Below are 24544 nucleotides of genomic sequence, written 5' to 3'. Positions count from 1 at the left end.
AATCCTGTTGAACCTTCTACAGCATACACAGTAGTATCATAGAGAATGTTGTTGTATCCAACAGGATTCAATAAGCATTTCCTAAGAACACTGTAGTGAATCCTTTCAAATTACAGTATTTAATACATTGATTATTTACTACATTGCGAAGATGTAGAGAATTCTATAAAAAATACAGTATTGAATATTTTACAAATATATGTACAATATTGTACTATACTGTAATATTTTATTGTGACTTTATACAGCAATAACCACAATAAAGGCTATGAGACCACAAGACAGAGAACTATAAGCAATTTAGGTTCTAATTTAATTATTAAGAAGTATAAACTATGAATAATATCAGGGTGGCATGGTGGCTCAGTGGCTACCATTTCTGCCTCACAGCTCTGGGGGCCTGGGTTCACTTCTAGACCTTCTTTGTGGAGTTTGTGTGTTCTGCCTGTCTTCCCGCGGATGTCCTCCCGCAGGCCAAAGACATATGGGTTGGTTAATTGGCTTGTGGGAAAACTGGCCCTAGTGCGTGTCTATCTTTGTGTTTACACACCTGTTGCTTGCTGGGATAGGCTTCTTGCCCCCGTGACCCTGAATTGGATGAAGTGGTTCAAAAATGAATGGATGGATGAATGATGAAACTGAGATGAAAACATGAAAATCCTTTAGTAACTACCATATATTATAGCATATACTTTAGGTCACAACAATGAAAAAGTATCCTGAAAATGTATAAAAATGTAGAATTGCTTTTATTTAAAAAAAAACCTGCATTTTATACACTGGACTTAATAGCAAGTTTCTTAAAATTTTTGCCTCTTGTTAATTTGTGTAGTTTTAAGTTAGAAATTACAGACACCTATGAAAGAGATCTGTAGTTTCTCTCCTCAGGTCTAGCTTTTGCATTTCAATTATCTAAAACAGCTGTTTCTGTTTGGTATTTTAAAAATATTTCACGAGGAATGACGGCAGCCGAAAGCTTGGGAGAAATTAGAATAATTTATTGAGATGTGGAGATTTGGCGTAACCCGCTTGGCTGAGGGCCAACCTCCCGGCAGTTGGACGGGGAGGATAAGACCCCCATGCGACCAATGGGGTAGCTGCAAAGGTGGAGAGGGGGTGGAGGAGGGATGCAGAAAACGAACGAGGAAGAGGAGAGGGTGAAGTTTGATATATATGGAGACCGGTTGCTTACGTCAGGATTAGTGAGAACTGTGGCAGCTGTGTCGAATGAGCTCGGCTGCTTTCATTCCTCCCGAACTTTCATTAAAAACTCCATTTTTAAATGAAATGAGCTATCCATCTTTAATGAAAAATATTTGTTTTGATAGCTTGACTTTAAACTCACAATTAAAATCGACATGGGTCCAGAATTAAATAGAGTCACACAATGCCACTCCTTAGACAGCAGAAAATTTCACTTAATTTAAGAGCCAGGGAAATCAGCACTGCCCAGGTAACAATGAGATGACGTCACTCTCTTTAAAAGGTTCAGTCCCGGATGAACACTATCTTGTTTTTATTTATTATAATAAAGAATGCAATTTATTTCAAACATCTCATATTTATCATGTGTTTAACAGCTTTAGACTAATAGCATGTGACAGTGTGTCAAGAACAACTCAGCATGAACTGAGGTTCAAGCATACAGTAGCTGCTCACACAATGCTACTCCTCAGACAGCAGAAAATTCCACTGCACTAAAGGGCCAGGCCTCCTTGATGTGGGTGAAATCGGCACTGTCCAGGTTGCTGTCAACGTCTTTGACAGGTTCAGTGCCAGATGAACCCTGTTGCATTCTCACCACCCAAATCCTCCATCTCTTCCAGATCAACCGACAGGCATGGATCTCTGTGATCCAAGTCATAGTACCTATTTGAGAAGACCAGCTCAGTTTTCGATTAATGGTCCCCTCCAGGCCCTTTCAGCTTCAAAGCTATACAACATCACCGCCCAACAGGCAGAGAATTCCTCTATGCAAAAAGTTCCAGGTGAATCATGTTGCACAAGTAGAATCAGTTTCTTGCTGTCACTCTTTAAGCATTGAGAAACTGTACATCAAAGGGCACATTTTATTCCAACGTTTTTTACTCACCAAGTTAGAATCACTGTAGTTGCCAGGGATTTCTCTCCCTCTGTAACGCCAGTGGTCTACTAAGATTCTGCACAGGCTCAAATAAAAAAAAAAGATTCTAGTGTCCTTGATTAAATCTCTCATCCACACAATTCACTGAGCTCTCTGGCCAATGCCACTGTTATTAGTGAGTCTGAAATTAAGGCCCTCCTGTCCCTGTTTGTGCCACAAATCCTGCTAAATCAAATCACCCACCACTATAGAAGCCATATCAGGAAACCTGATACCAAGCTTTATTCTGAATGTATTTATTTATTTTTCATTCTAATAGAACATGTACTGAGAAGTCAACCACTGGTATTAAAAAAGGAAGTGGAAATCTGCTTTGCACTGGACTTCTGAGTCGGTGATTCCTTGTTTAGATGTAGCATGCAGCGCCACTGGCTTAAAGGCTTACTGTGAGTCCCCAGTATTTTCTTATTAAGAAGCGGAGAGATATTTCTTTTTTTAATATTTTATGCTGTGAATTAAATAAATAGATTTGGTCTCCCATTGTGAACCCTGTGCCAGCATTCTATTTACGTAGGGCTGGTTAATACCACGCAAGGATAAATCACCTCCTGTTTAACAAAAGACAGCTTCTTCTGAATATAATTTCTTACTTTCCTGCTGATATATGCAGTTTGTGACAGAAAAACATATTTTACAATAATATCGTCATTGCGAATTTCACCTTACGTCCGTCAATATTCAGTTAATGATTAGTCTCATAAAGTGGCAGATTTGCTAGTTTAGAATATTTTAACACAGAGAACAGAAAATACTTCTTCACTCAAAGGGTTAGAGTATGAAACAAGCTTCCCAGTCATGTTGTTTAAGATGATACCTTGAAATCTTTCATGAAACAGTTGGATGAGATCATTGGATGAATTAACTACTATCAAATGGGCTAGAGAGAGTATGCTGAAAGGCCTCCACTCCTTTGTAACATTTTTGTGTTCTAATGCTCTTTCAATCAGTTTTTTTAAAAATGGACTTTGTAATTTTTCAATACCTGAAATACAGTAAACTTTTCAGTACTGAAAGTCAAATATTGTGAATGAGACTCAACTGTTTGTGAGTGAATGGCTTACAGTATCTTTTAAAAGACTGAACTGCAGTGTACAAATAACAGAATTAAGAAGTTTCTATTATGTATAGCATACAAAACTTGCTTTTCATGCTATACACAGGGATAAAATTGTTTTAAAAAATAAATGTTTCAGACAAAAGCGTCTCATCATCTGTTTAGAAAGCAATTGTTATTCAGCTATTTTTCCTTGTCATTTTTCAAATTCAAAAGTCTGAAAATCAGTGCTCCCCAGCATCACCTACAATATTATTTAATTCTGTCTCTGCAAGTACACTTACATTGTCTAAATATTTTAATCTGTGCATCTCTTTTTAATAAGATTTACCATTTGTTTTTGAGAGCTGTGTATGTTTTAGTCCATTAAGGGTTCACCAAAGCATGCTTTGTGGCTTAATGTAAATCACAAAATGTTGATAATCAATAATCTCATTCAAGCTATGAAATACTCCATTTTAATTAAAAATGATAAGAAATTATGTCCTTACAGAACAGTATTGCAAACACTTTTGTTACAATACATTCATTCACATCAGTATGCTGTGGAGAAGGCTTGTGAAATGAATCTTGTCATTTCTCACTTTTTTGCTTTATAGCCAGCAAGTTCAACCTACCTGACATGACAAATTTTTGGGTGAAGATCTTTTTTATTGAACTTTTACAGGGGGAACAATACATCAAGATAACCAACTGAACAAAGTTACCAAGTTATACATTGCTTCAATTACTGGAGATGACACATTTTAATATGACATATTAACTTAACTGTGTTCTTCCACTATGTACTCAACATTATCAGACAAAGATTGAGAAAGAAAATGAAAGGAAACGTTTTGGCTGTTCAATTACATTTACTGGTGCCAAATTCTAGCTCTCTTTATGGATCTACTCCCCCAAAGAAGTCAAATTCCAAAACTATTTTCCTGTGCCTCTTGTTTTTAAGGGATTTGTTATCCAATTTCATACTTTTTAATTGATTTGAACTCATCTCTAGTAAAAGACTCTAAACATCTTACAAATATAAAAACCTTAACAATAACAAAACTAAATCACAGCATGAGAGCAGCAGAGTGGAGCAGTGGTTGCCATTGCTTCTGTGCAGTGCCGGGGTTCAGTTCCAGGGGTGCTATCTGTGGGGAATCTCTCTGTGTTTGTGTGACATTCCACTAGATGCTTGTTTTCTCCCGCAGTCCAAAGACACGTTGGTAGGTCCACTGGCTTCTGGGAAAATTGGTCTTGTTTTGTGCATCCGTGTTCGTGATTGCAACCGTTGCTTGCTGGGATAGGCTGCCATTCCCCCATGACCCCGCATTGGATAAAGTGTGTGCATGGTCTGAGTGTGTCCCCTGCAGTGGACTGGTGTCCCATCCAGGGTGTACATAAAAAATGTAAATTGTTTAGTTTGTCAGTTGTTGAGAGCAGATTAATTTATAATTGGAGATTTTTTGTTTTCACATAATTTCTGTAAATAGATTAAATATCCAGTGGCAAGTACCCCGCCTCTCACTCCTCCTCCCTCCCAACCTTTGTTCTCCCGCTACTTTACCTTTGCCTACTGCCCTGTCTCTCTCACACCTGAAGAAGGCTCCACGGCCGAAACGTTGTGTTCTCTTTCTTCTTTTTTTCAGCATGGAATAAACCTACTACTTGTTCCTTTGCAGCCTACGCATGCTGACGCAGCTACCCACCTGAACTAGTGCCCAATTATTTCTTTCAGCACCTTTTAGAAGTATTCACCTTCCTATGGTGTTCCATTGTCAAATTACAAAATGATGGAGGCACTAAAGAGAAACAAATATGTGGATTGCATGAGAATGCTTCTTGGGGATTGCTTATGGACAGCAGTTTTCTTTCTACAAATTCTCAGTAGGATTCAAGTCAGGACACTCAAGGATATTTACTTTTTTTTTTCCTAAGCCACTCCAGTGTAGCTCTGGCCTTGCACTTTGGATCATTATCCTGCTAAAAAGTGAATTTCTGTCCAAGTACGTTGTAGATCTACAGCAAGTTTTCTTCTTAAATTTGGTAGCTCTTTTTACTTCACCTTGCTCCCCAGCAGTCTTGTTAGGCTTCCCAGTCCCTGTTGAAAGAAAGGAAAACTGTAACAGTGCTGCCAGCACCATGCTTGATACTAAGGATGGGGCTACTTGAGTGATGCACTACACTGTACTTGGTTTGCATCAGAAATAATGTTCTTCCATTTTTGTCTTGTTTCACCACCAAACCTTTTGCCACAGGTTTGCAGCATCACTTTTGCTTTGTGCTTTGTAGCAAATCTAATGTGGTATTTGAGATGTTTGTCTTCAGATCCATACAAGTTCCCATTGTGGACTTAATAGGATAATCTTCACCTGTGGTCATTTATTGCCCATTTCAGCCATTGAACTCTGTAACTCTTCAAAGGTCTCTGGTGTCCTTATAGTGACATCCTTGAACAGTTTCCTTCTTGCACTGTTGTTCCATTTGGGGGAAGAACGAGATCTGGGCAGTCTGGGTGCATTTCACTTCTTAATTATTGACTACTCCATGCTCAAAAAGAAACGAAGGGTCCTTGAAAAGTTAGCATACCCTTCCTTTTCTACAACTTTGTCCCCAAATTGTTTTGAAAGCTCCCTGGTCTTGCTTGAAACTGACTACCTGACTGAGAGACCAGAAAGAGAGAGATGTAATTAATCTGTAAACCTGTGAACCACTATTACTGCACACAGACAGAGGTCATTCAACTAATTGTGTGGCTCATTAAGGTAATTTTGTGCACCTGAACCAATTTAGGTTTTATATAGCAAAAGGGTGAATGCTTATGTAATCAACATATTTTAGTTTTTGCTTTTCTTTGTAGTTTTTGCTGACATTTTACTTCTTTCACCCTTAAACATGTTCTGCTTGAGTGTTCAAGTTCTGATTAAAATATTAACTTGATAAAACTAGTTATCAATGGTGGTAGTAATGTTACATGGCTGCTTCTCAACAGAAGGGACTGGGAATCTTGTCAAGACGGAGGGAAAAAACTAATGGAAAAAAACACAGGCACATTTTAGAGGAAAGCCTGCTTTAGATTGCTGAAAATTTAAAATTGGGATGAAAATTCACCTTTCAAAAGAACAATGACACAAAGCACTAGGCCACAATTAAACAATACCCTATCAAGAAAACGAATGTCCCAGCCAAAGTCCTGACTTAAATCTGATAGCTAATCTGTGGAAAGACTTGAAAATTGCTGTCCATCAATAATCCCCAACCATTTTGACAGATCTTGAACAAGTTCACAAAGAAGAATTGGTGAATATTGGAGAGACTTATGCAAAAAGAATAGCAGCTGTAATTGCTGCCAAAGGTGCTTCTACCCAGTATTGACTTTGGAATATGAATACTTAAGCAAACACCATAGTTTAGTTTTTGATATTTGATTATGGCCCTTGTTAATATTTTACTCCTTTCACCACCAAAGTACTCATTTTTTGCAATTAAGTTGGATTAAAAAGACTGATTTTTAAAAATGTTTACACATTATCTATAATGCAATAAAAGGGGACTTCATAGGACAGCTTGTGCATATAACAACTCCATTATATAAAGAATCATATGAAGACTTAATCTGACCTTTGCTAAAAAAAAACATCATTTATATCTGTCTCACTTTAAATTAACCTATGAGGTCTATCTTCCAGCAAAGGCAGAACATAAGACAAAAGCACATGAAAAGTAATTAACAGTAGATGTCAATAAACAGGGTAACAGACTTCATCCATTACATCTGCTGTCACCAAACAAAACGTACACCAAGATCTAAAGGTAGATGCGTGCTTTTTTCATCTATCCATTTTTAGTTTGCTTAATATGATAAGGTTCAAATTAATGATACCATATGTAAAACTATTTAAGCAGAAAAATACGTTTTTACAAACAAGATAAATATACTCAAAATATACCGTAGTGACTCATTTAGAGAGGGGCCTGCAAGTCACAGAGCAGGAAAACACACGGAAAGGCAGAGAGAGACACACAGGCATCTGTTCGACACACGTGAGGAGAAAAAAGGGAAATAAAGGCTGCTCCCCGCTTTCACAGAGGAGGAAGAGTAACAAGGGAGCCTAGGAAAAGGAAGAAAGGGAGAGGTCATGGGACAGTCCAATGCTGAGAAGTGTGGAACACTACAGTACTCATAATGAATATATCATAAATCCTACACGGAGTCCAGAATCTCAGTTTAAGTGAAAATAAGTTTACGTTTCAAAGTACAGAAATTATAAACTGATTTCCCATAACTTTGAAATGATAATTAGATGCTTACAAGCACTCTATATACTGCATGTAAAACTGGTGCATTTATAGCTGGCCAATCGATACTGATCACTTAATAATATAATACTAATATTACGTGAAGAATACAACATCAGAGTCTAATGAAATCAGATATTCCGAATGCACACATGGATACAATGTCAGGATATTAATCCAATCATAGTGCTACTACCACTACTTCTAATATTTATACAACAAATAATAAGATAACAGCTGAATTAAGACAAACACAAGGCTTGAATCACTGATGCATTTCAAACATTATACATTATGTCTGAGAAGATCAATTCCCTATTAAAAAAAATTGTTAAGCATTTTATTGGCTCAGTTAAAAGGGTCTTAACTTTTAAAGTAAGATATCACCGAAAAATTAAATTATACATTATGACTTACTTCACAGACTATGAAACACATAATTATAGTTTTATACTAAGATATACATTCGAGTACGCCTTTAGTTTTACCTTTGAGAAATCAGAACTATAACATACGGTATACCAAGTAAAAAAGAACTATATACCTCTACAGTATGTACAGTGCATCCTATTCAACTCTCGTTCGCCCTATGCAGAACTCTTAAGTTTTCCCCAAAAAACCTTGGGTGTCTGCAACGAGTTATTTCATTTACTGGACAAAATGTGTGGCGAAAAGGCATTAAAAGTACAATAACTGTGTCAAAAAAGCCTAAAATAATATAACGCACACCTGTAACCAATGGCCTGTTAATTCTGAACTCACTTCGTTGAAAGGCACTGGCCAGTCAAACAAACAAGCATAGCAGGGTCTCTCCAAAAACAAAACAACCCCCCAGAAATATTAATCTTACTCACTGGCTCTATAGTTTGCTAGACTCGCTATATGGTTATATATGTGCCAGTTATTGGGAGTCGAATCACAAAAAGAAAACTGGAAAGCGAATCACAGTATTAATTATTTAATCTTATTTCATACGCTAAGGACCCTCAGGCACTTACTAAAGACAGATCTGCGCTTGCCTTATGACGTCATCCAAACGTGACCCGGACCTGGAGGGTGACGTGTGTCCCGGATGTGGATGGGACTTATGCATGCGTCTCTGTGAAACATGCTAGGGACAATATTGCACTGGTGCAATAGAAAGTAAATGGGATCTGAAAAGAAACAACAACAACAACAAAAAACCCTAACAAAAGGCAACATCTGGATGTACAACTTTATTTTGTTGGATGCTGGTCAAAATTGGAATTGATTATGGTGTTTTAAAGCAAAAATAAAGCCGCGATCGGACAAAAAAAGATTTTTAAAATCCTTTAAATTATATATTTTTTATTTTTTATGTTGTTATTGATAATATAAAAGAGACTGATTTGTTGTGGATTAACAAAACAAACATAAGGTAAACAATTTTGTAGTTGTTTATAATTATTTTTTTACTGATCGTGTGTGTTCTGTGTAAATTTGACACTCCAAGGAACTATTTACTATTTATGTTCTTTATTGATGCGATCGACTGCGCGATGAAACCCGGGTCTTAAACACTACTGACTACTCCAACTAACTTGCTTAAAAACTTTATTACCATGTGTAGATAACAGATTTAATGTGAACTGATTCGGATTTAAAAGAAATAAACACGTGAAAGCTCCCGATAATGCCGATTTTATGATTCCGGCATTATTTTGCTGTCTTGCCGTTGTATTGATATAATCCTGTCACATGTGGTAGCGACTTCAAAGTTTTTGAATAGTATTGAGTGTTAACACGTTCCTCAGCTGATACACTGTTAATAAAAATACTAGGACTATTTATGTCGGTGATATGATTGAAACCTCCACATTCTGTCTACATAAAATATTTGCAAGACATCCAAGATGATTTAAAACACGAATAAGCACTTTACCGTATCCATATAAATTGTGTGTTTAGAAACACATTTTAGAATGAAGTTGATTCAATAGGATGAGGCAATTTTATCCCTTTTGGAAAACCTGCGAATGATCACAAGTGACTAGTAGTGAAAGCTGTTTAGAACATTTTAAGGCGTGTTGTCACATTTAAATGACGCAATTTCAAATAATTTTGCTATTTTCATTTTATCCCATATAAATCAAGGTAGGTGAAGAAAAAAAACAAGACAACACAGGGACTAAATGGGACCTACAGTATAGGAAGTTCTGTTTTTTTTATTTCGTGGCGATTTACATTCTGACTCCTCTTTTCGAAAAAGAAAGGCGCGCTAATTTCTTTAAAATTTGAAATCCCGGATTTTTTACTGCTTGTTTCTTGGAGCCGGGAGATGTGCAGAATTTAATATTGGTGTGGTCAAATTGTGTAAAATGTTGGTAACGGTAGATTCAAATTCCAGCTCTGTGTTTGCGCAGTAGATCAATAGACACAACACTGCGTTTGTCTTCCAGGCTTCTCATTATAAAGTACTTTCTTTTCACTGCCTGCCAGTTAGTTTTGTTCAGAGGATTAAAACAAACTATCTGTTATTTCATTTAACCCCCTCAAAAAGGTACACCGCTGTTAAAGTTTAGATTTTAGTTCAGGCGGTCGAAATAGACGTCCTCGGCAGAAGAGATCCCCAATAAGATGATTTTCTTTCACGTTCTGCTCTTGCTTTTTCAGTGAACCGCTGGCAGCTGCAGTGTTAAAGGTATGTGAAAGGTAGCTAGGTGGCTGTCCATACACATTCTTACTGTTTAGTGGCGCACATGGGCTATAAACTCGGGAGAATGGAAGCTTCAAATTAACAACCGGGGAAAATTTAATAAAAGGCCTGATACTTTTTGTGCACACATCAAGGATATTTACAGACGTAGAATCCTCCTTTTTTTTGTTTCAGTGCCTGCGTTAGCTTTTGTTACCTTTTCTTTTTTTTTTAATGGGATTGTCACTTGCAGATCCCCCGTTTAACCTGCTGTTCGGGCGGGCTGAGTTGGACTTGGGAGAGAATTGTTTTTAATGTCAGTTTCTTCTTTCTGTACTGTACCAGTGGATTCATTCGTTTTATGTAAACCTCCTGTTGCATAATGATGCGCTGAGAGTGAATTGGTTTTAAATGCAAAGTGGAATCTTGCGAGTCGGGTCATCTGTGGATTTTCAGGAAGATCTCAGATAGTGATTAGATTTGCCTTCCAAGTCAGTCCGGGACCTGGTGTTTTCTGATTGCAATTTGTTTCCATGTTTTTAGGTCTGTGTGATTTTGCTAAAATGCATCACCAACAGCGAATGGCTGCCTTAGGGACAGACAAAGAACTCAGCGACTTACTGGATTTCAGTGCGGTAAGCAAATTCTATAAATATTATGACAGTAAAAAAAAAAAAGATCGGTTATTGTATATACTTTGCTAAACAAATAATTATATTGCATATATCTCTGAGGTAATGTTTAAAATGTTTATTTTGCACGTCTGTTTACTGTAAATGTTTTAATGTAGAAAAATAGAACACTAATGTGGATAAAACTGTTTTCCAAAAAATGTACAGAGAAATATGATTTTGCATTAGTAATTTTGTTGTCTTATAGATGCGAAACAGCGATTTGAAAATGTTCCCAACATCAATGGTAGTATATCCTACTTTTAAGTATTTTTCTTGTTTTGTTATTTTTGTCGTTTTATATTAGATTTTCACTTGGTATTTTAGACTTGTGCATTAAACTTTCAGCTATTAGTAGTATACGAAGATTGTTTTAAACACATTAAAATAAGCCCACGATTTTACCATGAAAGGAAAGCATGCAGTTTTACTGTTTATAGTGGATGTTTTTAAGAGATGATTCGTGATGTTGTACACTCTTAGTTTGCTCCACTAAGGAGTCGTGTTCGTCTTTTATGACTTTCGTATAGAAACTGTCTCGTATAAATAATGAATACAATTTCTCTTTTGCACGTAATACCTTAATGTGAACAAATAGCGCAACTGGGGCAAAGATTTCTCTGTTGAGAAATGCTTTTCGGAAGTTTGGACAGGAAATGTTGCCTTCGGCCATGTTTTTGAAATCCTTGCTCTTCATCAACTTTTTATTTATAACTTTCTGTATCGCAGGCTAAATAAAGGTTTAGAAACATCCCACCCTCGCCTTACATACAGAGTCTGGATTAAAGGGAACAACTATAATCTTACTGCACAGTTCACTCTTTTCAATGGATTTTCTTGTCAATTTCAGTGTAATGCGTGATCCCACAGTTTAGTGGACATGCCAAATTGCTAGGTGGATGAGACTGAATTTCTGAAGCTGCGAAACAGGAAGCCTTTTCATTGTAGCTTCACGATTAGGAGAGGATGAGTGCTGTAATATATATGCATGTTTTTATTCACATTTAAAATATAACGGTGTTTTTACTTGTTTAAGGAAGGAAAGGCGCTAATTGCTTTGATTGAATGCAGTTAAGAGTATAATTTGCATAGGAGTGCAGAATACTGTAATATTACATATTTGTACTGTATATACATGCACACATTAGAGCACATACTTTGCACTCTAGTGTGTCTTAAAAATATAACCTAAAATTATTGATAGAAAATTTTGAATGTAGTGATCTGAGAATTGATGTTTCTCTGTTTTAACATGTTCTTTGTTTTCTTTTAGATGTTTTCTCCCCCAGTAAGCAGTGGAAAAAATGGACCAACCTCCCTTGGAAGTGGACATTTCACAGGCTCAAGTATGTTAATCATAGTTGGCTTTATAAAGACACTGGGAAGGACTGATATAGAGCTGATTATATCTGATTCTTAATTGTGACCAGTTCAGGAAGCAGTAGTAGAATAGAGTTTATTTTTTGACATTTTAAATGTGCAACGTATAGATATATAGAATACTCTAGATGTTGTTATAAGTGAATCTTTTTGGATGTTTTTAAAATGTCTCTCCTTGAAACATTCCAACCCAATTGTGTTTTTAATTGATTTGGTGACTGTTATGCGAGTCGTGAGCGAGAATTATTGAATAGTGTTAGAATTAATGTTTTTGGGTTTCTTCCTTGCCACAGTTTGACTAATAATAAGAGCTGAAATGAAGGGACCAATGCTCTTTTATAACTTAAAGCTACTTTTGTGCACTGTATTTAAGTGACAGCAAGTTACTTGTATTAAAGCTGAACACTAATGATTAGTCTTAAGTGCAGGTGCAATTATATGTAGTACAAAGATAACTCCAGAAAATGTAATATAGTTGGAGCTGCTGCCAGCACTCTATACTGTTAAATTCTGGTATGGTATATTGTATATTTTGCCTGTGATTTACACTCATTGAGCTGTTAAACGATGTTGCAGTCTATAACACTATTCGAAGAGTGGTCTGACATATTTGCTTCCAAAGTTAATAAGAAAATGCAACAAAATGATAACTATTACAACTTTTAAACTAGTGAGTCTGGTGCCTAAAGTGTCTTTATGTTAATGTTTTTCTAAATGGTTTTGAGAAGCAAAAAAAAAAACAGAAACAAAATAAACATGCTGTGCTCAAAACATCCAGAACAGAATGTGAATACGTCTGTTATTGAGATACTATGTTCTTATTTCAAAAAATACTTGTGATTTTATAGTAGAATCATCCAACCTTTGTGGTATTTACATGGAATTGTCGTGTTCTCCTTTGCTAAACTAACCCACAGTGTCTGCATATGCATTTAGAGTTAGTTTTTAGACTGTGGTTTTAGTTTTGTCAGGATGAGAAAATTATGTTCTTAAACGGTTTTGTTCGACACAACTGCAGACTAGTTACATTGTGATGGCTTCCAGTTTGCTTATTTGGTTTAACGAATCTGAATATTCTCGGTGAACTCCTTCTGTTGAGTAAAAGCAGGCTTGGTGGGGGCTGTAGATGTTGTGCCTGAGCATATGGATGTCTCTGTTGAAATATTCAGAGATTAGGATCATCTGGTGGATCATCTATCCAAATACAGCGATCTTCAGTGTTTAAAGGTTGGATTTCTATGTGGGATTCTGGGTACAAACACCAGCCCGTGATGTAGCTTAGAATACATTTTAAGAGACAAATATGCTATTAATAAACATTACATTGTGCAAACACTTTGAGAGCAGGGTTCTTTGTCCTGTTTTTCCAACCTCTCTCTGCGCTGCTTTTCTGCAAATTGGTATTCAGTTTTTCAGAGACAGGTGGAAGGTGATAGCAACACTGGGATCCAAGCATTTTATTCCAGCAGTTGTCGGTGCAATGGACATGTTTCGGGGGGTTATGAACTAACAAAAAATTTTAAGTACCTTATATTCACTCAGGAAACAGGTTTAAATAGATCTAAATTGGAACTGGAAATTCAGCTAAAAGAGAAATATTAAAGTCTACTAGAGGGTTTTTTTTTTCCATTTTGAAAAGGAATCACACTGCACGCAACCAGTAAGCACATTCCCTGCCAGGGTTTAGAATTGTGAATCTCGGGCACAGGCAGATATGCTGATCACATGCCATATTTTTGTTTTCTTAATCGGCATAGCTTATTAAGTCACAGTTCGGAGTAAGAATGTTTTAATAATATCCTGCTTTACTTGATGCGCTTGTATGGTGGCAGATAAAGTGGTCTATGGAAGCTTGTGTGTTCCTTCGCCTATTCATTTGAATCTGTTTTGGTCATGCTTGTCAGTCAATATGGACTGATTGCATTCAAAATAAAGATGAAGCGAGGGAACCAGTCACTTAATACTTTTTTTTTCCCTTTTGCTTCTCAGAGTGTGTGTTTGTCTTTTTCCCAGCAAGCAGAACAACTACAAAAAGCTGTGCCCTAATTGCACTGTGGATTAGATGTTAATGGGCATTTTAGCATTATTAGAAATATTATTAGTGTTATAAATAATAGTCATCCACAACAATAAGAAGAATTTTAAGAGCATGTCTAAGTCTCCCATTTTGTGGGGCCACCCCTAGCAGGTTTAATTATATCAGTTTCACTCTGAGAACTGATGTGAGTAGTGGTGCGTGGCTTTTAAGTGAAGCGCTGCTTTTGCCTTACATAGTTGGAGGGTACCGTAAAGTAATAAGAAAAAAAAATGAATTCAGCATCTTGGTTTTATTTGAATATGCTTTCCTTTGATCATCCCGTGGTTGATGTTTTACACGTTCCATCCCCATTCAACCTGCAAGCTCTGTTTAGAGAGAATGAACTACCATCAAAATTAATTTTCTGGATTAGCTGGAGACATCCAGATAGATTTAAGGAGCTCGATGTGAGGTCAGCGATTGCTGAAACAAAGTAGGGGTGTGTGAGGATGTCTTCTGACGGAGAGGGAGGGATGAATGGATTTGTTCAGATGCTGTATTGTTTTGATTGGCCCTGAAACCAGTAGGTAGCATGGTTGACATTTGATCTGCTCAGGTAAAATAAGGGGGCACATGTGATCTACTTCCAGCGTAAAGCCAGTTGCAGTGCTTTGGCCTGGCCTCTTCAATCTGGGCGCTGTATGCTGTGTTTACACCCTTGTTGACTTTCTTGTGCGATGAAACCATCAGGGGAAGGCCATATTCCACACCGGAAGAGGATCCTCTCCAAAAGCAGTTGACACTGTTTATTTTATTTTGAAAGCCTAGTGCTCTACTTAGGCACACATGTATTATTTATTAATGTATTTGCTTCTGGAGCAGTTTTGTTCTGTATTGTAACCCTTTCCCCATTCCCAGAGGAGTTGTTGGAGTACAAAACTCTATTCTGAGATCATTTGATTAGAAGCAGAAAATAAAATAAGAACATCTGCATTTCCTCACAGCAACTATCTGCTCAGTCCCGCGACATACTTTGAGGCTTCAGGTAACTTTATTCCTTCTTTCGAAGTTAAGCAGAGGGAGGGGAAAAAATCAAATATCAGAGCTCTAATGGGAAAGTAATAAAACATGGTTTGTGACAGAACGGAGCATTGCTACCTAAAAAACATCCCTTGGATATAGTAGTGGGTCTTGTGAATTTTCCATAGGCATTCATGGGAGATGAAGGGCTGACTTCATTTAGAATAAGTAAAATCAGGAGAAAATCCTTCTAACATCAGAATTAATCAAATTGACTGGTTGTGTTTAAAGGAGATTCTTTTTTTATTCGATCTATTTCTCCACTCGAATCAAAATCCTGTCCTTGTGTTTTAAAGCTCATTTCTGCTTATTTGACAAATCAGACTTTTTTTTCGTGTTGTGATGTAATCGGTGAAGTGTGTATCTTTGACCATACCAGATGAACCTGTATCCAACCGGGATTCCTGGAGTCTTACATACACAAAAAACCATGAAAACAGGTTGTGATGTTTAAGTGAAAGGCTTCAAATACCTGGAGTGATGTGTGAGAAACCTATCCTAAATGTAACTGTTGAAGTAAAAAGTGCACTAAAAGTCCATATTTGCAGTGACTAGACATTTGAGCAAAGATATACATTTCCTGTTATTGCATTTGTGTGCTTATTGAACTGTAAACCACATAAACTGGTCATGTACATACTGGTAAATTTTTCTCTGATTCCTTAGACACCCATAATTATCAAGCCTGAATTGCAGCTTTGGATATCTAAAACATATGACTGAAGGTTTGTACAGTCTGTGTAAGATTATACCTAGGATCTATCTTTCAGTAAGCAGCTATGGAAAATTGTGATTTTCTGATACTGAATTTAGTAGCATATGTTAAACAATTGCTGTCATCTTGAAAAGAACAGGTCATCATTACCTTAGACCTGTTAGTAGAATTGATGTGTTCAGGTATTATTCTAGCTACATAAAATTTTTTCTCATGTTTTTTTTTTCTGTTTCAGTTTTTCATGTGATTTTGGTGCTGGTGATTTCTGCTCAATTGCAGTTTGGAAAACAATTTGTAGTCCTAGTTCACAATTGTACCTGTTAGTGTAAGGTAAAATGTAACAAAGGTATAATTAGGGCAATTCTTTAGAAAAAGAAGGAAAAATGTCAATGCAGCTTGTAATTAACTTGATAGGATAAAAATGCACACTTCAAGATGGAGGCCTTGAATTAAATCACCATTCTTTTCAGGGTATTTTTAAAACATTTAGCAGTATAATAAAGTGAAAGTTTAAATTTGTTCTTTATTCTAAAAATACATATCCTTGTATATACAAAAGTTGTATATGGACCTTTTGTAATGACCAAAATAAGTTGTTTTCCCACTCATATTTAGGTAATTCTGGGTTTTTCTTTAAAAAATAATAAAATACTCAGTATTTTGTTAAGGCGATATTTTGCTCAGATTATAAAACCCAAATATTGTTTGTTTGGGTGAAGTTTGAATACCCGTTTCCCTGTTTAAGAAAAAAATGTGATCCAGTGGCTATGTAATGCCTAAATCTATGCACTGGCAATATGAATTCCTGTGTTTGTGCAGGATTATTTTTACAGCATCAAGACAAATCACCAAGTGATTTTAGAAAAAAAAATGTCTAAAATTACCAAACATATAAACACTTTTGACTGACATTGCAATAATAATAATATAATAATAAACTGATTTTTATTATTTTTCATTTAGAGGTTTTTAATGTTGCATTTTGATATTGGAAAAAGCAAGCTGTCTTTTATGAGAAACATTGCACCGACCATAGTTCCACTGCCTATGACATACACGGAGTTGATTAACACTTTAGAGCTAACAATTGTGTTTTTAGTGAGGAAAGTCAGTACAGAATGTTATGTGATTTAATGAATTTAGTCAACTGTCTGGTTTTATTGTACTGATTGCTCAGGAGAATTTTCATTAAGAGACTGAAAATGTTATGTTTTGGTGTCGCTTCATATATTGCAAATGTGATAGGCAGAGGTGCAGATTTTGTATTTTGTACCTCACCAAGAAAAAAAAAATATTGGGGGGGTGGGGATTGAGATTGCAGGGTTCCTTCTTTATCTTCTTCAGTTTACTGTATATGTGAATAAAAACGACTGCATGCCCATTGTTGTGTTATCTTGGATTTTCAGGGGGGATCTGAACATTTTCACTTGCTTTCTATAAATGTTTCTTATAGCTACATATTGAGTTTAATATATAAAATAGGTTGTTAAATTGTGAGTGACCTTAAGTGGAAGGGACGAATTAAGCCATTTTGTAGATGTTAACCTTTTAATTTTTGTACATTTTCTGAACAACTTTAAAAATGGTTACTTTTGTCCATTGGCTTCAGTGAAAGTCTTATTTTCTGAGAAATCAGTAATTAATGCACGTTTTCCAACTGCACAGTCGTTGACTGCTTTCTTATTTGTGTGGAGTGTATGATGCATTTTGTTTGCTTGTTGAAAAGCTTTTGCCCTTAAAAAAAAAAGATTACAAATAAAACAATTGCATGCATTTCGCTACTGTTAATTTTTTGGCAGAACATTTGAAAATAAGAAAACAGTAGCAATGATAAGAGAACATTAGGCTCTCCCAGATCGTTTGTTTGCTAGTTACTAATTGATCTGAGGATTACTGATAATTACTTAGTGTTATGGGTGGTCATTTGATCCTTTTTCGGGCTTCTTAAATTCCTAATGATGACATTTTGTAGCATAAAGCCCAGGCTGTCTGCACACGTTCAATAGTCCATTCTCTGTAACGTTGGAGGGCTTTAAGAAATGAAAGTCAAATTCACGTGTTTCCCCCCCCCCCCGACATATGTACGCCACCTGGGAAGCAAAGAAGAGCTTTGCTGAAGCACACACAGAAGTTTCCTAGTTTAGTGAAGAGCAGTAAAGTGTAGGACTTAAAAAAAAAAATCTCTCTCTTGCCACTGTATTTGACGGAGCTATATCTCTGTTTCCAGAGCACTGGCAGTGCGTTCTGTAGTCCTTGTTGTGCAGTTTGAGGAAGGCTCCTGCCCCCTGCATATAAATCTGCTGGAACACTCCTAATGCCATCTGCTGCAGGAGAAAGCAAGGATACGAAGAGTTAATGGGGTTGTGGTGGCGGGGGAGGTGATCTGCTTTTGCTTTTTAACTGATTGGATGCTTCAGTATGGTTTGTAAGGGGAGAGTGTATTCATCATAGAAAAAAAAAGCTAAAACAGTGGAGAAAATGAGCAAATAGTAATAAGCCGAATAGGAGGAATTAGGAAAATGAGGTTGATTCAATACTGAAAAGTCGAAAGAATGAAAATAAACACAACGTTTCAGCTGTGGAGCCTTCTTGAGGTGATACCTGAAAGGTTCTCACTGAAATGTTGTTTTTTTTGGTTTCTTTTTCTACTTATCAGCATAGAATTAACCTCTACGTGTTCCTCTGCAGCTTGCAAGCTCCCTATTCATAAGGTGAAAATATACCTGCACTGTATTCTTGTCAAAGTGTATCCTCTTCAGATAACAGCTCTATGGCATCTAACAATACCTGAGGCGGTGGTGTTGTGGCTTTCACAGGTTAGTAAATTCCTGACTGTTCTCTAAATGTACAGTTTACTGTACACAAAAAAATGCACATTGTTTTTTTTTTAAAAAACTTCTGCATTTCTTTTCTCATTTTTCCAGAGCCTGTTTGACTACATTTGACAAGGGCAGTATCAGCATTTACAAGCCTGTTATGCTTTTTATTTGGTTCCCTATGACTTTTCTATTGGCAGGCATAGTTAAACCCTAAAAATAGAATAACAGTAGAATTTGGAAGAAAAAGGAGTACTTCAGAAATGTTAATTCTTATTCTTATGAACCCTTTATCATTTTATTAATCCAGCATTGTTTATTAGACTTTAATGGGGAATTTGAAAAGGATTTGTTCCTAATTAACAATAAACACATCATTATTTAGTAAGTAGGTAATTACAGAATTAACCCGGAAATTAAAAATACTGTGCTCACAGTTTTTTTTTGTAATGAGTCAAACTAGGGATAAAAGGATCAACAACATAAATAACTCGATTTACCAGAAGACAGGCAAGTTATAAACAGAAACTGGAACAGCTTTGTGAAATTATTTGCCAAAATAGGGCAAATACTGGGATTAATAAATATCACACGGAACATAAAAGCTTTCATTAGCAAAGCAAGCAGACTTAAAAGAGAAGAGAATTATGAGACGAATTTAAAATAAATGAGTCTTTTAGCCAAGAGCTGCACACACCGTATGTTAGCATACTATGCCTGTCCTCTCAGTGTATGAACTGTGAGAACCAGCTCATTTTTCCTGGGGTGTTGTGTGGCAGAAGAGAAGCCCTGAGCTCATCATTGCTTTCAAAGATTCGGTGCCTGACCTGCCGAGATTCAGCTGTTTGTTCGTAAGTTTTGGTAAGCGAACATCTGGCTCTTTCCCCTTGGCCTTAGTGTGATGTTCAAAATGTCTTTCTATCGTTCCCGGTGCTTGAGATGTAATTTGCTACATCTAGCCTTGGTCTTGTTTGATTACAATCTGTAGCTCTTTCCGAGGTTTCATTAGAACTGGCAAAACCACTGATTTCTAAGAAGAACTTAAAAGAACAACAGTATTTGCTGTATTTTTAGTATTAGTCCTACCATTGTTGGTGTTGTCACTACTGCTATTGCTAGTTTACATTATGTTGATGTAAGAAACAATAAATGAACAGAATGACACCAAGACAAGCTGACAGTGCAATGCAGATATGGGCACTAGGCAAAATGAACTATTAAAAATTTAAATTAAATATTAAAACAGTACACAGATAGTTGGGATATGATGTATTGCAGACAGCCTAGCGGTATGTATTCCTTACTTACAGTCAATAAGTACAATAAGAAGATCACATCGCCAACTAGAATTAGTAGTTGCTGCTGCTGCTAATTTATTTTCTGTTTATTTTTTTGTGCTTGGCAGCAAGAGACTTTTAACTTGTCACAAAAGGAATGCAGTCTCTTTGTCAGCCTGCTGTAAGACTGCCCCTAACCTGGAATGCCCATGCCAGCACAGGTGTTGTGAACAAGAAACAAAACCCGTGTCAGTTTTTTAAGTAGTTTTGGTTTAAGGACTATAATTGTAACTGTTGAGGTTTTTTTTTAAGCTAGTTTGTTTTTAGATTCGGCGTTTTTGCACCTTTTAAGCAGATGTTTCCATTAGGGGGGAGAAAAAAAACAACAGTCAACTTCTGTAATAACCTCTGGGTTTATCAAATACATTTTGTAAGTATTTACTTCTTTTGGTTTATAGGAATTCATTTCAGAGAAGAAAAAGTTACAAACTTCAATATTTCTGCAATGAACTTGCAAACGACCAAAGCAGAGGATTTCTAATAAAATAATGTATCTGCAGGTATCGCCAGGTATATCAAATGTCTGCAGACATTGTAGGGTAAGAAATAGTGATGGAGCTGATTTAGATTAATCTAGTGTTTTATTACCATGTTTGATGGGAATAAGTGGGAATAAGAATTTAGCATTTTCATCAGTTCCAGGCAAATTAAGGTTATTTTAGACTGTAGGAATGTAAAGATACAGCCAGGAAAAGGGTTTACAAAGTGTGAAAGGTACAGTATATGCTATAATTATAAACATTATACCGTAGTGTATCTCATGTTTAAAACAGGTAATCAGTGGCAGCAATACTTTCATTTTATTGTACTTTTACAGATATTCAGTGTAATAAAGAAAAATCCACACATTTTAATTAAAAACGTATAGTCAGGATGCCTAAAAATCACATTTTCTCCTTTAGTACATTTTAAGCAGATTTTGTGAAAGGTGTACTTGAGAATTATTCTGGCAGTGACTGAAGTTTTAATGTGGTTTTGGGATCTCAGTCCCTTTGGAACCGAAATATTCTCATTCTTACACTTCCTTTTCCTTTTATGTCATTGTGGGATATAGGCACTCTTCTTAATGTCTCCTAGTGACTCTTCCCTATTGCCCATGCTGTAATTCTACCTCCTGAACCAACCAGAAAATACACCCAGTCTCTCATCTGACCATACAACCATGACAAAATAATCTTCTATCTTTTGGAGTTTTTTTTTTCCTTGCAGTACTAGTCCTTTCTTCTTGTTAACTGTCCTAAAGAAGGCCTCTGCTTTTTCCAGCAACTCAACCATTAAATCCCCACTCCTTTGTTTTTTCTTTCACTGTTTGTGCCGAAACCTTAACACTGTGCTCGTCGGCTAGCTTCTGTGCAACATCTGAAGTATTCAGTCTCTGCCTATGTGTTGTTGTTGAGCACATCTGGTATAAATTGTCTCTGAAAAGTTTTGTATTTCACCAAAATCTGTTCCCTGCCAGTACACCTAACACAAACGAGCAGTTCTATCACTGTGATATTCAAATTAAATTGAAAGGATCACAAGAATGAATGAAACATGGCACTGAATAATATTGTTGCCGCTGTATATCGTTCAGGAACATACAGTATGCTATACCTCTCACTATATATGCATTTGTACTATTTAGCACACTCTCTTCCAAGTCATTCAGCAGTTGATAGTATGGAGTGGGTCAGTGGAATGTAACCTGAGCTGCTGTTAAGGCATTCCCATGGAAGAGTTCTCACATGAAAGGCTTTTGTCAGCCTTCAGTGCAGGAATAGATTTTTTTTTTTAAAGTTTGCAGGTGTTCAGTATTGAGTAATAATACAAACCCAGCCATTTCGGCTCTGCAGCTTTGGCAATGGGCAGTCTGGGTGGGGTGCTGCTTTTTTTATGACCGCAATGAATCCAGCCCCCTAGTTTCCTCTGGAGATGAAAGCTGTGATTGGAGAGAGCAGCCCAGTGCACTGTTAATGCGAAAAACAGATTGCACAGGTCCTGCACAGTGTAAACTTTTATCCTGAAGTTAAGAGGTATGACAGAGAGGGAGAGAAATATTTTTTTACAAATTCATTACCTTGTGAATTGGCTCACATTTGCTTGGGATGCCTCATTAAAAACCTGTGGTTTTCTTGACCTGGTAAAATTGCAGTTTTATAGCCATTTCAGTGTTCTTGTTCAGCAAGGAACTGGTAACCTCTGCCCTCAGGAGTTTTGTGCAATACCAAAAAAAAAAAGACAGGAGGTTGCCTTTTAGGACTGGAATTGTAAATGAATTTCCTGAGCTGAATTTGGGCTGTCAGAGTATTTTTTGTTTCCCAAGGCAAATTTTGACTTTACCATTAGAACCTAAAAGGTTAATTGGATGACTTGGACAGAAACAAAAAATAAAGCAGTACAGGATGAAAATACTAAATGCTTTGATACACTCAAGTTGTAATTCTTTCTGTTCTTCTAATTGTAAAAAGGAATATTTCTAGACCATCATGAGCTTTAGGTTGAGACATGTCTTTAACTGGAGACTCTACTCCAATGCTTCCCATTGATTTTGAGTGAAGAAATTAAGTAGCACATTTCTGACCGATTAAATCTGTTAGGATGTTTTTCACATTAGATGTTTTCACAGTTGGAAGTATCCAATACAGAAATGGAAGGCAACATGGGTGTGTAATAGTTGATTTTCAAGCGGAAGAAGGATGGAGTTTTCATTCTCTTCTCTTCACATGATTACACAAGCTGTACATGCTGCAGAGCTTAATTTCTCATTTGCCTAGTATTTCAGAAGTGCACTTAAACCAAACCTACTTTTTACTTAGTCAGTCATGTAATAAAAATAACTTAGGCTAATTGTTGTCATGTAAGATAGAATTTACGTGAATAAAATCAGCTTAAATCTTGAATAAAACAATGAGCAGAGCAAGTATCCGCAATTGCTGGGCATTCAGGTGTAGCCCTGCTAGTGAGCAGTGGAATAATATGCAATCCATACTCAAAATTATAATCAAAGATTTGAAATCTCCATACTTTATAGAGCAAAGTAAAAACTCCAAAGCCTTGTGGTAAAAATCTCAACTTGGATTTGAGTTTGATGGCAAACTTGTGCCAGCCTGGCTCTTATCATTGATCCTAATGCCGCTGGTGACTTGTGGGTGAACGGTTTTCCCTGTCATGTATTTTATAAGGCCCTCATCATGAACGAAAGTTAGGAGGTCACTTTTGGCTGTGCGCACTTCCAAGGCACTTTACAGTGCGATACTGTGCTGTAACTGAGGAATGATTAATTGAGTTCTTGAGAGTTTTGATTTCTTGGTCTCCATTCCCTGCGATATCCTTGGGTATTAGGAACAGGTGTGAGGTTGTTTTGCCGTCTATACTGAAGCAGGTGTGAGTTGACTAATTGCGGCATCAGTTTTGCATCGCCATTGTGTACGCACTACTGATGCGCCAGATCCATAATAAGCAGAAAACATTGCTGAAGTCGATCAAACTTCCTGAAAACATAACATTTTTAACTACCTCAGGTGATAATACCCTCGGCTTGTTACAGTGCTTAGATTTTTTTAATCTTTTACACATTTTTCCAAAGTGTGAATTAAATGTGAAATAAATTGCCGCCGTTAAAAGCATTCAAAACTTTTGTCTTTATTTACAGTTTTGAGCTGTTTTTAACAGTAAGCTTTTAATGCTTCCTTTGTATTGTTTTCACTAATATGGAATCAGAAGTGCTGTTATAGAGTAACATAAAAATATTTACCTGTTTCATGAGGTAATTGCTTTCTCACTTGCTCAGTGTTTTGATATTTCCTTCAAAATGGGAAAAAAATATGTTTGTTTTGTTAACATAATTTGCTAGTCCTTGAGGAGCAGAGTACCCTTTCCTGTGTTTGTACAGGCAGAGTGCAGAGCACAGTCAGACATGGTCAGTCACAATGTCCTTGTTATTTCTGCAGCCCTCTTATTTTGTGGAAACGAGTCTGATCTCTTCTCAGGAAACCCACGCTTTAAAAGAAGTGGCAATAATGTTCATTAAAAGAGGTTTTCAAATAATCGCTTGGCCATTTTTCAATGCTAGCCTTTGTTGTGGTAATAGTATCCATTTCTCCTCTGAAATATAGCTTCTTGTGTGTGAATAAAATCAGTCCTACCCTTTAGTTTGCCTGCTGGGTTGTGCTTTTATTGCCTGTCATAGAAATGGTATTATGTTAGACAAAGAACCAACCTTCTAGATGTGTCTTGTGTAATATTTCATATTTTGTTTAATATATTAGACGAGCATCAAATAATTGGAGCAGGATACATCGCCCATGTTGAAGTATTATGATGCACTGTATGTAAACCACATACGTTTTTTTAAATGAAGGGACACACCAATAAGGCAGTTTAGACATTATTTTAGTTTCCTTGGAGCAATG

General features: G+C 36.5%; 1 protein-coding gene and 1 long non-coding RNA gene across 15 annotated transcripts in view; one reads left to right on the top strand and one right to left on the bottom strand.

Annotated features, from left to right (window-relative positions):
* Positions 1 to 3827: 3827 nt before the first annotated feature.
* LOC148673651 (uncharacterized) lies at positions 3828 to 8470 on the bottom strand. Its single transcript, XR_015936080.1, has 2 exons — positions 7130 to 8470; positions 3828 to 4556 (listed from the first exon to the last, which is right to left on the bottom strand). It is a non-coding gene; the product is annotated as an uncharacterized LOC148673651 (long non-coding RNA).
* Positions 8471 to 8549: 79 nt separating this feature from the next.
* The window catches only part of tcf4 (transcription factor 4), a 209463-nt gene continuing 193468 nt past the window's right edge, over positions 8550 to 24544 (top strand). For 2 of the 14 annotated variants that reach the window (XM_088630356.1, XM_088630363.1), the window contains exons 1-3: positions 10468 to 10769; positions 11014 to 11052; positions 12079 to 12151. In XM_088630356.1, coding sequence (XP_088486482.1) covers positions 10668 to 10769; positions 11014 to 11052; positions 12079 to 12151 — 214 coding nt within the window. In that variant the 5' untranslated portion in view covers positions 10468 to 10667. The other 12 variants (XM_088630357.1, XM_088630365.1, XM_088630362.1 and 9 more) reach the window with 9 other exon arrangements.

This window comes from Lepisosteus platostomus, chromosome 4 (assembly GCF_059453375.1).
Source record: "Lepisosteus platostomus isolate fLepPlt1 chromosome 4, fLepPlt1.hap1, whole genome shotgun sequence".
Taxonomy (NCBI): Eukaryota; Metazoa; Chordata; class Actinopteri; order Semionotiformes; family Lepisosteidae; genus Lepisosteus; species Lepisosteus platostomus.
The sequence above is the reverse complement of the archived record's forward strand: the minus strand, read 5'-3'. Positions and strand labels throughout refer to the sequence as shown.